Source organism: Periophthalmus magnuspinnatus, chromosome 17, assembly GCF_009829125.3.
Source record: "Periophthalmus magnuspinnatus isolate fPerMag1 chromosome 17, fPerMag1.2.pri, whole genome shotgun sequence".
In the NCBI taxonomy this organism is placed as follows: Eukaryota; Metazoa; Chordata; class Actinopteri; order Gobiiformes; family Gobiidae; genus Periophthalmus; species Periophthalmus magnuspinnatus.
Window position 1 is genome coordinate 15,618,513 of NC_047142.1, and position 13,078 is coordinate 15,631,590.

The 13,078-nt window shown below is 39.1% G+C and overlaps 1 protein-coding gene across 4 annotated transcripts; it reads right to left on the minus strand.

The window, feature by feature from the left end:
* Positions 1 to 215: 215 nt before the first annotated feature.
* Positions 216 to 12,700, minus strand: fubp1 (far upstream element (FUSE) binding protein 1). 4 transcript variants are annotated; one of them, XM_055228241.1, is made up of 20 exons: positions 12,563 to 12,700; positions 11,220 to 11,310; positions 10,603 to 10,638; positions 10,483 to 10,519; positions 9,964 to 10,010; positions 9,820 to 9,891; positions 9,685 to 9,742; positions 8,779 to 8,944; positions 8,423 to 8,521; positions 7,471 to 7,584; positions 7,296 to 7,398; positions 6,059 to 6,295; positions 4,658 to 4,818; positions 3,890 to 4,014; positions 3,384 to 3,463; positions 2,831 to 2,950; positions 2,514 to 2,588; positions 2,146 to 2,208; positions 808 to 956; positions 216 to 561 (listed from the first exon to the last, which is right to left on the minus strand). In XM_055228241.1, exons 1-20 carry the CDS (start codon positions 12,653 to 12,655, stop codon positions 553 to 555), a joined length of 1,935 nt encoding a protein of 644 aa, XP_055084216.1. In that variant the 5' UTR covers positions 12,656 to 12,700; the 3' UTR covers positions 216 to 552. The 4 variants fall into 4 exon arrangements, with proteins under 4 accessions (XP_055084216.1, XP_033837940.1, XP_033837941.1 ...); XM_033982049.2 differs by having other exon boundaries at positions 11,187 to 11,310; XM_033982050.2 differs by lacking the exon at positions 2,514 to 2,588 and having other exon boundaries at positions 11,187 to 11,310.
* Positions 12,701 to 13,078: the final 378 nt, after the last annotated feature.

The window sequence follows — 13,078 nt, forward strand, 5'->3', positions numbered from 1 at the left end:
TATGTAGGAAATGCAGTCATATACTACTAGCTTCTAATGCTAATATCAAGACATGTCAGCAATACCAATTTGTAAGAGTGAACCATTTTAAATAGTTTTATAGACAGTTGGAGAGACAGGACAGTACACTTTAAATATTTAATAACTTCCCCATTTCAAATCAAAATACATAAATGCTGTTTAACCGTGAATGTTTCAGATGTAACTTACCGACACAGGTTTTAGTTTTGTTTTATTGCAAAAAAACAACAGGTATTTTAAAACTGAGATGATTTTTACATGGTAAGAAATGACTACAAACATTTGATACAAGCTGGAATGACCTTAAATGTATAATAGTTTTACCCCACTAAAAACAAAGGATTTACAAGGAGAAAAAAGCAAAAACAAAAAATATAGGACTATATAAAGGACGTTGGCTGGTTCACCTCTGTTAAATAAACCAAGGACCAAGTTAAGATCTTCATCAAGTCGTCAGCATCCACAACAAACAATCACATAGGATTTTGTTTCGACACATTGAAGCAAATATGCACTTATGTCCACTTCACATTACTGGCCCTGTGCAGAGGAAATACATAGAAAAAAAAATACATGGCATGTTAACAGCAGAAACAGAGCGACTCCCAAATTATAAACCCTGTTTAGGGACAAATAAAGGGTTAGTTTTGAAGATGGTCACCGTCGACCTGTAAAAACCTGCGGAGAAAGAGGTTATGGTACAATGAGGGGGTTGTGATACATGCTGGGTAAAGGGGGCATGGGCATTGGAGTCAGAGGGCGTGGTCAGGTGTGTGATGGAGGTACCTGGGGAGCTTGTGGAGCTTGGGGGTTGCCTGTACCGTAGTACGCAGCCTGTTGTCGGTAGTACTCTGCCCACGCCGCGCTGTAGTCGGGCTGGCCACTGGGGGCAGCGGCGGGGGCAGCAGCTGCAGCTGCCTGAGGGGCTGCCTGACCTGAGGAACCAAGAGAAGGGATAATAAAGAGGACTGCTACCTTAAAAGCTGCAGTATGTAACTTTCTGGAGATGGCACATAACCTGCATGACTTCATAGAAGTAGAACGTTAAAGTTAATATTTTGGCATAAACCTTTTCTATTTCTATGGAAAATTGTCCATAGTGTGGAAATTTATAGTCAAAAAAACATTTCCATGGAAACAAGCAGGAGAAAAGTCTCCTCCAGACAAAATAAAAGACAGGTTTTTCCACAGTAAGGATGCACATTCCACTATGCCGGGGGTGCCCAAAGTTTTTCCCTTGGTGGGCCAAAATGCAGCTGAACCTAATGACAATTTTGCAGAAGAAATGTTTTTTTATGAATGGATGATCAAATTGACTTTAAATATTTAGGAAATAGACAGTGTTGGTCACATTCCCATCTCCTGACAGTCTTTTCAATAGGAAACTGAATCATAGAGTCTTACAATCTCATAGCTGCCTCGCGAACAAAATTAGACCCCCCCCGGAAGGCCACGTTTGGGCACCCCTGTACTATACATTTGGTTGTGACGCGTTAAATCCATGGCATAATATAGAAGGCTCATGAACAATAGGCAAAGTCAGTAATATGTAGTTCTTTTGATTCAGAAATTTGCATTAAAATGATGCTGAATTCAAAACATCTTTGTAATGAGCCATTATAACCTACGGTGCCACTAGTGTCAATGAGGAAGGCAGCTTTATTGTGAGCACTTCGTGTTCTTTACGTTTGGTTTCCATTAAGGTCAGAGTGGAGATCCTAATGTTTAATGTGAGAAGGGGAACGAACCCACCACAGTGCACTCAGTGTGGCAAGTCAGAAACCTTCATTTTATTTTGGGCGGCTGAGTGTGCAGCTCCTCTACAGCAGAGGGTGCTAAGGGAATACAGCCTCCCTTACACAATAGTACATGTACTGTTGTAAAATTATCTATGAAGGCTACAGTTAAAAGCACTGTAACTGAAAATTACAGTCTTAAAACATGAAAACCAGAAAGCTCATTTTAAACTGTAGTATTCCAGTTCAAGTTATTTCTCACTTAATTACGATTCTCGGAATGCATAAGGTAAGTTTTTTTTCACAATATAATTATTTCCATTTGATGCAGATATGCAGACAGCTGCTTATACAATAGATCTACTTAACAGGTGCTTTGAATACAAACCTTGTTTCTTATAGTATTCCTCCCAGGCCTTTGTGTAGTCCTGTGGTGGCTGACTCTGCTGACCTGAGACAAAAATAAGTGCCTTAGCTTCAAACAACAAAATTGTATTTACCTAAACATTCAACATTAACAAGTACAGTATGACACAAAACATAAATTTGGATTATTTACAATTGCACTCAACAGCAGTTCAGCGTTTGAGCTCATTTTTTGGAGGAAGTCAATTCAGACAAGTATTCTTTTCCTAAGCTAACTTTGGTTGTGTTAAACCCCATGTGTCTTGTTTGTTTAGTTAAACAGCAGGTGGCGCCAGGGGCTGTTGAGACTGCTGTGTGTTAATACAAAGACATTAAAACTACAGGATATACCCATTTTCTTGTAATATTCCTCCCAGGCCTTGGTGTAATCTGTCTGTCCGCCCTGAGCTGCGCCCTGAGGGTCACCTGTTAAAAAACACTTGTCATTAGTCACTGCTTCACCTTGTCCTTGTCCTCTTCCTCCTCCTCCTCCTCCTCCTCTTCAAAGTCTTCATCTGCAGCCGTGACGGAAAAATACCCCAAAAACTGCCAAAAAGCCCAATCTAATTTCCATGAAGCTAACCCATATACAGATCTATGCTAGTCTAATGCCTCCCTGATGTTACTCTGCTACATGAGGCTGTCTGTATGGTGCAGAGAGGTGATACCTTGGCCGTTGGTTTGGGAGGTGCCTGGAGCTCCGGAGGTGGGCGGGGCCTGAGGTTGCTGTCCATACTGAGCGTAATACGCCGCCCAAGCTGCAGCATTGGCATCAGCTGCTGCTTTATCTGTGACAGGACGCAAAGAAGGTTATAAGTGGGGGGGGGGGGGGGGGAAAGATAAACACAATTTTGGAGATACGCAAAATTAGAAAATCAGGTACATCATTCAATTAACGTTACCAAAATGACCTCAAAAAACCAAAGCCATCTAGGGTAAACTCACAAGATGGTTATGTTTTAAAGTGAAGTTTCTGGCCTTTAGTGGTTAATTTTGTGGTGTATTCAAGTTTGATTCTACACTTTCACTTAACCCAAAACACTTGAAAAGCACATTTTAACACATTCCTGATGCATCATTACAATGAAGTCTGAAGATGGTTGTAAAAGATGCAAAACAAAAAAAAAGGCATTATAGCCTACTCCTAGTTCCCAATAAAATTAGATATAAATGCAACTAAGGTACAAGGAACCCAGGATGACCACAGAGCGATGAACTTACTTGGATCAGGCTGCCCCTGCTGCCAGTGTGGGTAACCATTGCCCCATCCCTGAGGCTGGTACGGAGCGCCAGGAGGACCACTGAGGGGGGAAGAAGAGATTAGGGCTGAACGATAGACAAACTGCAATTGGATTGCAAATGAATTAGTTTCAGTCTTTTTGTCAATTCTTCTGGACACGTTTACAATGTGAACTTTGAACAGAATCATATTATTAAATCATAAATCGCAAATCTAATCTAAGAAACACACATCAGCCCAGGTTTTTCAGATCTGAGCTACAGTTAGCAGTTTTTAAGCAGAGTAGTGTTGTTTGCAAAAGCTGCAGTACCATAATTTCCTCCACAATTTGCCACTTGAGATTAAAATTGCAATTTCGATGTGACAAATCTTGCAGGCATAAAACATTATATGGCATTTGATTATTTGAATCTGATCAATTTAATCTTGAAACCTAAAATAACTAAAGTCACAACATTATAGTTCCTTGTTGCAGTGCAGTACTCACTGAGGTCCAGGCGGTCCCTGGTTGTATGGTCCAGGGTTGTATGGTCCCATGGGTGCTCCGGGGGGGCCGGGAGGTCCTGGGGGGCCATGGGGACCAGGGGGGCCTCCCATCGGGTTTACTGGACCCTGGAAAAAAGCCCATGAGGCAGATTAGTGACTGAATCTTGATATATAGTTCAACAACAATAGGAGAACAGTTCTTTGGTCTCAGAGTAGATTGTGGTTGGGTTTATCCATCAGTCTTCAGCGTGGTGCATGAGTTCTCATCATAGACCAAGTTAAAGATGTAAATATGAATTGCAGTATTGACACATGGTAAATATTCATACATGTACAGCGGCAGGAATAATTATATCAATGAAGAAATGTTTACTTTTTGTAGTGCAATAGGATTTAAGCTCAAATAACTACTAAAGGCGTTTCAATTTGCCATTTATTGCATTTTATGTTTCTTGACCTTACATATGTTATAAAAGAATTGTATTATGTTTTGTATATTAGTATGCTGTCTTATATCTGTGTAATCCCTCAGTCGTTCAGGTATGTTCCATAGTGGTCCATGGGTGTATACTAGTTTAGGCAGTCTAAAGCTAGTCAAGAAAGGTTCATTTCCATTCTGTGCATGTGGCTTTTTTTTTTTAAACCAACACCTGCTGAAATTAGTATCTAGTATCTGATTGGATACATTCGACAACCTTACAAATACATAATTTAACCTTTTCAATGTGATTGGATTAATCCTGTAGTAAAAGTAATGACAAATTGGTACCCCAATCTTCTCCTCGACGAGTTGCCGGGCATAGTCGATCTGTTGCGGCGATCCTCGGATGGTGAATAATTTGACGTTGGGGTCGGAGTTTGGGGGCGGGTTTCTCTGCAGCTCCAGTCTGGCTCCGGACTGTTGGCTGATGCCTTTGATCGTCTCTCCACCTACACAGAAAAAGAATTACCAATAAGGTCAGAGTGGATTACATCTAGCATAGACCCGAACAGGTGCTGAGGTGGTTTAAGAGTCAGGACCAAGACAAAGAACTTGTGCTCTTCATCTTTGATATAGTGCAATTTGATAAAAGACAACAAAACATATTTTAAATTATTTAATTTCTCATTTTAAACTTTTTTTTATTCAATGGAGCTCAGTGACTTTGTTGCACAAGTACATTTCCCATTCATTTTTCCCCTTAGATTGTACAAAATGTATAGGAACCTTAAAATAGCTCAGGTCTCAGATTAGATTGTGGTTTATTGTGTTTGTGGATTATCCATCAGTGTTCAGCATGGTACATGAATTATCATCATAGACTTTTTTACTGAAGCATTTCCCTTAAAGTGCAGTTATGTAATTAACTATAAAAGTCACCTGCATGGAAGTACAATAAGATATTCAAGATGAACCAAAGATGGCATTGTGTTGTTTTCAATGGCCTGTTCCAAGTAGCTAGGCTAAATTTGACAAAGCTATCTTTAAGAATTACTATGTTTTTTAAAGTTCATGTTGTGAAAACTAAGAATCCCTACAAAATTGGACCTTTGTGAAAGTTGTCGATGACCTGTCAGCTAAACGCAGGCAGTTTTAATTCCCAAAAAATGCATTGTGCTCTATGAGACAATGTGCTTCTGGGCCCCGAGGTCCTGGGAGCTGCAGTACCTATGGAGCAGCCACTAGTTGATCTTGCATAGGGTCAGAGGGGGAATGTCGAGTTCTTATTACAGACCCATGTCTAAGTCACATGTAGAGACAGACTGATATACATCTGCATAGTGGCCGATGACAATTTCCAACATAGGCTGATATGCCGGTTGACCACATGGTTAAAAGGAAGACATTTAACTATAATTGAACATTCAAGTGCATAGAGAATTGTATTTGTTGCATTCATATTGGTTTGCACAATTAAATGAGATACATATAATTTGGGGGGGGGTCAATTGGCCCTACATACATATCAGCAGATCTTATTGGCCATTGTTCTGGTCATGAAAATACCCATATTGGACGATCTCTAGTGCTACTCGTGTCCAACCAGGAAGTAAAATTATAAACTTCAAGATTTTACTGAACAGCTTAGTCTAGTTTGTTGAATGATGTAAAACAAACTTTTGTGACAGATGAGTAAGACTAACCCGTCAGAGTCACTTTAAAATTATCCAGCCCACTGTATCCACTCACCTTTCCCAATAATGAGTCCGGTCTTCATGGTCGGGACCGTGAAGCTGAACTCTTGCAGTCCTCCGGGGGGGCCCATGTTCCAGTTGCCCTGCCCCCTCCCTCTGCCCCTGCCCCCGTGTCCCGGTGGTCCTCCCGTCTGGACACTCCGGAGCAGGTCTGAAATGATCTCTGCCGCATGTTGGGCCGCGTCAGGTGGGCCCATGATCTGTGCTATTCTGTCGGGAGTGCTGCCATCGTCTGGTTAAAAAGGGAAGTGGCAATATGAATAATTAAAATATAGCCTGTACAGTAGTAATGAAAGAGTATTGTGTTGGGAGTACTAGAAAGGTCTCAGACTGAATTGTGGTTGGGGTTATCCATCAGTCTTCAGCGTGGTGCATGAATTATCATCATAGACCAAGTATTCAAAGTCAAGTGCTAAAGGTACAACGAGAACCATATTGTTTTATAACATGCTTCATAATTAGTTTAAATTGCACTTGACCGGCATCTTCACTACTAAATAATTAGTTAATGCCCTGGTATCCTGCTACTACACCTGAGTCTGAGCCTGAGTGAACAAACATGAAAATCAATTTGCAACAACAGCACTCTAACCTTGTTCAATGGTTTTGCCAGGGTGTCCTATTAAAGTCTGGTCTTAAATGTGAGAAACCGATCAGCACTGTCATTAAAGTGAGTTTCTTCAAGCAGTGACTCCTTGCCAAGGTAAAGCCTTTTTAACTACTGCAAAGTACTCTATGCTGGACTCAACCAATCTCTCCTCCACAGACTCCAAGTGGTCCAAAACACGACAGCTTGCCTCCTCTCCAACACTAGAAAGCAATCACATATCACCCCTGTCCTTCTGTCTCCACTGGCTCAGGCTGGCACAGTCCACCACAAGAACTCTGTGCTCCTCTGAACATACTTCACTAGTTGTCTCCAGATCTAAGAAGTTTGGTGATCATTCATTTGCCATCACTCAGGCTAGCCTTGGGCACATGGTTTTATGGTGCCCATACATATTGAGTAATGCTAGAAAACTGGCTACTTGTCATCTTAAATCTTAGTCAAATTTTAACTTAATGTGCTAATCATTTGTTCAACAACATTTGCTTGCCTATACATACATTTAGTTCTGATAAAGAACTAAATGAATGTATAGGCCACTCTTTATCAACATTTACTGTTGATAAAGAGTGGAAATCTCTTATCAATATGGTGCAATAGATAGTATTGTAGTGTTGACACTAACCTGGTTTAAACTGGATCCTAACTCCTGTGTCGTTTTGAATTTTCTTGATCATTTCTCCATTTCTGCCAATAACTATTCCAACTGCAAACCGTGGGACAGGGACCTATAGAATCATCAACACTTAGGGAAAAAAGTACCTTTTATTTATTAAAATATAATTGTCCAAAATACTTACATCTAAACTGTCTCCTCCTCCTCCACCTCCTCCTCCACCCCGAGAGCCATATTCTCCCCTCTGCTCCCTGAAGCCCTGGTCTCTGATCAGCTCCATCACCATCTCTTTGGCTTGCTGCAAATGGTAACGAAAATCTCCATTAAAACATTTAAAACACAATCACATTTTGCAACTTATAAGGGCCTTTATTATTCTGCTTACTGAGCGGTTATATTTCCTCATCGAAAACATAACTGTACCCTGCGTATTTAGGCCGAGTTCTTTCCTCAAACAGAAAACACTGTGTTCCTCCTTGTAACGATCAAGCAGGAAGCGCTCAACTGTGTTTTTAAACTTCAAACACCTTCACTAGAATCATTTTGATAATTTTTGCTCAGTAGAGATTAGAAATTCCAGGGCAAACGGTAGAAGTCAACTTGAAAACTACCAATTGATGACATCACAAGGTGGAACATGTGTGAATGAAAACAAAACCATTCTGATTATGTTTTTGATGAGATAATAGCATTATAACATATCTTAAAGCTCACATAAGTTAATTTTGCAGAATATAGGAAATTAAAGCATTGCTACCCAGAGGTAGCAAACCAGTGACTCAAAATATGTGTGCAGTAGTAGAGAGACTATACTGCAATGTAGTATCAATACAGGGAGATAGAGGCAGGTCTCAGATTAGATTGTGGTTGGCGTTATCCATCAGGCCTTCAGCGTGGTGCATGAATTATCATCATAGACCTTTTTCTGCTATATTATTTTGAGATAGTGAGGGAAAGGTTTTCTCCAACTCTGCAGCTCACAATTTAGAGTGAATACAAATTTTCTTACCAGTTAAACGTGTGACAATTTCTACTAGGAATTTGCATCTAGTCCACAAAGACTTTTATAAGAATAAGTCATGATTCTTGTAGTACAGCTTGCCTGGACTGCACACTTGCCTGGACTGCACATTTACCTGAACTTTAAAAGGATCTCCCGAAATCCTTAGCGGTTTGTCTGCACCCGTGTTCTGGGGACCATCTTGGATCATGACCATTTTGACTCCAGCTCTCTCCTACAAAAAAAAAAAAATCATTAGTATTTAGTGTTTGCCCTGCATTCACTGTAAAATGCCCCCCATGAAAATTTCCCGACCCCACCTCTGGAGTTTACATGTGCTTTACATCATCAGTAATTTAGAAATAAGCCCATGTGCAGTGTGAAACATGTTCATCAACATGTGTTATGCCACAACTTCATCAAAATAGTTGTTTTAGCTTTCTCATTTTTGACTAGACTCCAGCCGACCACTGAAAATCCCCAATTACTAACCTGCAAGCTCTTGATGGTCTCCCCTCCTTTTCCGATCACAAGCCCAGCTTTTGACGCAGGGACCATTATCTCCTGCACGGACATGCCTGGACCTCCATCGTTATGATGAAAGGACGGAGTGGGACGACCCTTTTCTACTATCTCTTGTAACAAACGTTTAGCTGCTCTGAAAGATGAAAAAAGGTGGGTTAACACTCAGCCATTTGTTAATTTATGTACAACTGTACTGCAAAACAACACCCTTTACTGTTCAATGTGTTTTTGCAATGTTTTGTAGAGGTCCCCAGGCGAGTAACAAAACAGACACCCGTCATATTTACACTACAGTTACAATTGCTAACAATTTAATATGCATGGCTCTTATCAAATAAAAATGAGTAAATAGAGATGTTTGGCAGAGGTGGAAGGTTGGTAGTTAAAGCCTGGGTACAGTTTAGCAAGACACTCATTCCTCTCTTCATGCCTATATGAAAGGTGGGATTATTGGGATTTGATTAAGTAAATACTGAATTTGGCTACATGTTTTTGTATCTGCAGTTTAAAAAAAAAATAATCTGAAATATATTTGATTATGTGACTTATGAACAAGCATATTTGTGGTCATAGCTGTCCCAGGGCAAATTGTTTGAATGTGCAAAATGGCTGCCATTTCTGCCAAGTGGGTCAAGTACTTCAACCATAAGAAATAAGAAAATCTAAGGGGTAAATTAATAAATGTTGAACCTGATCATTTCTATCATTGACTAGAACTTAGAACTCACTGACTTGCAACAAAAACCTGTACTTCAATATTCATTTTAGCTGTCCCTATCTGTATTAAGTATTATTGGCCTATGGAATGTTGTGTCATCTGAAAGCCAGCAATAATGCATGTATATATATAAAAAAGGTAGGTTTGTTACTTACTGGATGGAGTCTGGGGAGCCTGTTAACGTCACCGACCTTTCTGGCATTCCCCCACTGTCTATAAAATGTACAAAAACACAATTTAAATGAAAGGAAATGTACAATACAAAACATTAGTAACCAATGATCACCTACCAGGAGCTATCTGTATTTTACAACCGGACTCTTGCTGTATCCTTGAAATCTGTTCTCCTCCTCTTCCAATAACTACACGAGAAAGTACGTTAGTTATGAATATAAACTTTCAAAATAAAATGCATTAATTAGGCGCAAACTTACTGAAGCCAACCATCCCATCTGGAACTTTAATTTCTTCATTTGTTGCCCTGAAGGAAGAAACAACAATGGTTTAGTTAAAACAGGACATGGCCAATACTTAATTTACAGGGTAAATTTAAAATAAATATTTGAATAAGAGTTAGATTTAGTTTTGATGGTTTTCAGTGTCACAGAAAAGGCCAAATAATTGGAAAACTAATGTATCGAAAATCAGACACAAAACAATACTAAAACTAGTATCAAAACTTGTTACGCACTTGAGCAAGTATAGATACTAAAGTCACATTCACAGGACAAAAATTAACCATTCCTGAGGAGCTTAAGAATGATCATGAGCTGTATCAGAACAAGTACAAGATCACAGACTAGTATACATCCATGGATCACTATGGAACATATCTGGACGACTGCGGGTTTACACAGATATAAAGCCAGAAATGCATCGACTTAACATTGCTTCGGACAAGAACCCAATTTTCTCAATAAAAGGAAATGCAACAAACTAAACTCAACACCAACCTTCCAGGGCCACCCATTGCTGCCATGGCTGCAAAAGCTGAAAAAATAATATAAGTTACAATGCTTCACCTCCTTAAGTAAAATTTATTTATCCAGCCATTTCACCAATAGCTTACTTACCGTCATTAGTTGCCACTTTCTTTGTCTCTGGTTGGTCTGTGAAAAACACAACACCACAAATACAAGTAAGCACTTAATAAGTTACTCATTGGTTTACGCAGCAATTCCTGAATGCCAAGCAAAGCTGTAAAGGTAATAAGAATGTAGTTTAAGTGTGGTAACAACCTCTTTGTACTGTAATATTAAGGCTTGGCAATAGCACAGTTTTGTAAAAGAAACTGAACTGATAATTTAAATAATGCACTCTGATTAGTGAACCTGAAATCTTGACAAGCCAAAACATTTGTCTTGTTATTTATTTGAGATAATCAACTTTTAAAAACATACTATTTAAATTACTGCCATTAATTGAGACACCTGAAAGGCAATACACACCTGTTAGTAAAGCTTGTAGACCTATTTATGTAATTTATAAATGATTACTAATGGTAGAAATGATTCAAAACACATGCATCAGAGTACATGCATGAAATAGAAATTAAGTATGCAATATGATGATTTGTAATTAACAGTTGATGAAAAGATGGGTTAAATCTATGCAGGCAGGTTAAACTAGCAGGATTGAAGCGATTTGAGCCACTGACCGGCATTGAGGATAGGCATTGGAAAATACCCACCAGCGTCCTCCAGGGGCCTTTTCTGCCCTCCGTAACCAAAGTCACTCGTGGGGCCTCCCGCTACTCCATCTCCACCAATCTTTGCTGCAATCTGAAAGAAAAACACAAGAGAATGAACAAATGTGTAATTCATTTCTCATTTCAGATAGTGATTCTCAAATTAATTATTTTGTCCTATGTTTAAAAATGTGGCTTTAATATTTTATTTAGTGTTGTCACAATGCTAATATCTCAACTCAATTTCGATACCAAGGACTGACTCAATACCTTTTAGGTCCTGAGAGATAGGGCGTGGTCCTTTTTAGTAGTATAATGTAAGTTTCATACACAAATTATACTTTCAGTATGTTACCTTGAGATCTTATCAAGCTCAAAATGACAAACTGTTGTCCTCTTAATGTGATTTTTTTTTTTTTTTTAAAGCATAGATACTTGCTCAAATGAATATCCAGTTTTAATATTAGTTTTAGTATCTGTCTTTCAATATTTTTGACAGTAGATTGTATAAAAATGTTGGAAATTATCATTTTGATTTATAAATAAGCAATGAACTTTTAAGAACTAAACCGAAATTTCTGTTGATTACTTGCCTGCTTGCTTGTATCTACTTGTCCAAAACCAACAATCTATGGAAAGAACGACAAATATGGAAGCAAACCATTCAGTTACACCTTAGATTTTTTCCAAACTAGCCAATTGCTCATTTACTAGAACATAATCAATTTACACCGTTAGTTTTGCACATTGAGTTGTTATATCCATACTATTATATTATTTATAGTTCTGTTTAGTCAAAATGATTTAAAATATTGCCAAAGCATATGCCTAGTTTGTCAAATGCTTCTTTCAATTGGTTGTGAAATTTCTAAAGTTGGCTAAAGTATACTTAGTAGAATTGTCTGATTGTCTGTTTACATTCGTTAATTTAATCCAGAAAACATGAGGCGTTTGAGATAAAGTAAAAAGCATTAAAAGTGACTTGATTAGCATTTCTAAAAGGGTTTAGCTTGTTCGGTAAGCGGCCTACTTTTCTGTCCGGAAGTCTGGAGCCAACAAAGAACCGCTTTACTCCGGTTAGTCCCGCGTTGCAATAAATGATCCAGTTAATTTCCAAACGATCAACCAACTATGTATCATTTTGAACGCTTTAATGAGCACTTCGTTATCGCTACTCGCCAGGTTTTCAGTTTTATAAAGACATTAGTCATCATTTTAGCTTTAGCTCGCCCAGATGTGATGCCGCAGCGTGGAAAACCCAAAGCGCGTAAGCTAGCAACTCTCCACGCAACTTTCGTTATTTTATCCGATTTATTGTGTATTATTTATTTATTGTTTGTCTTTACCTGTCGTGCTCGCTGAAGTGCGTCTTGGAAAGCGTCGTTCATTCCTCCAGCGGCGTTAGAGGACGGTGGAGCCACGCTGCTGTAGTCGGCCATAACTGCTCTGCTCTGCTCCAGCGCGGAGGGACAAGATGGCGGATTTCACGCGGCATTCACACAAACTCTCGCGAGAATTAAGAACATGGCCCAAAACAATGGACACAAATGACCCCACTTTAGTAGATTTTCATTATAATAGAGGGGTAAAATAAATACGGTGTTGTGGGGGAGAGAAGACATGAATAATTATAGCCAGGTGTTTAAAGACGGCATATTCAACTTTTAAGAGCTTTTAGTCACAGATAGTTAGACAGATGGATGGATGGATAGACAGACAGATAGATAGATCGATCCAGTGCTAGGATAGTCCAAGGAGATTAACTCTTTTTCACTCTTCCTATGCTGCTCTGATGTTTCGGTTGGTCCAACAGTCCCTTTCTTCTGTCCATTATACTATTCATTCTGCACATCTTAGTTGGT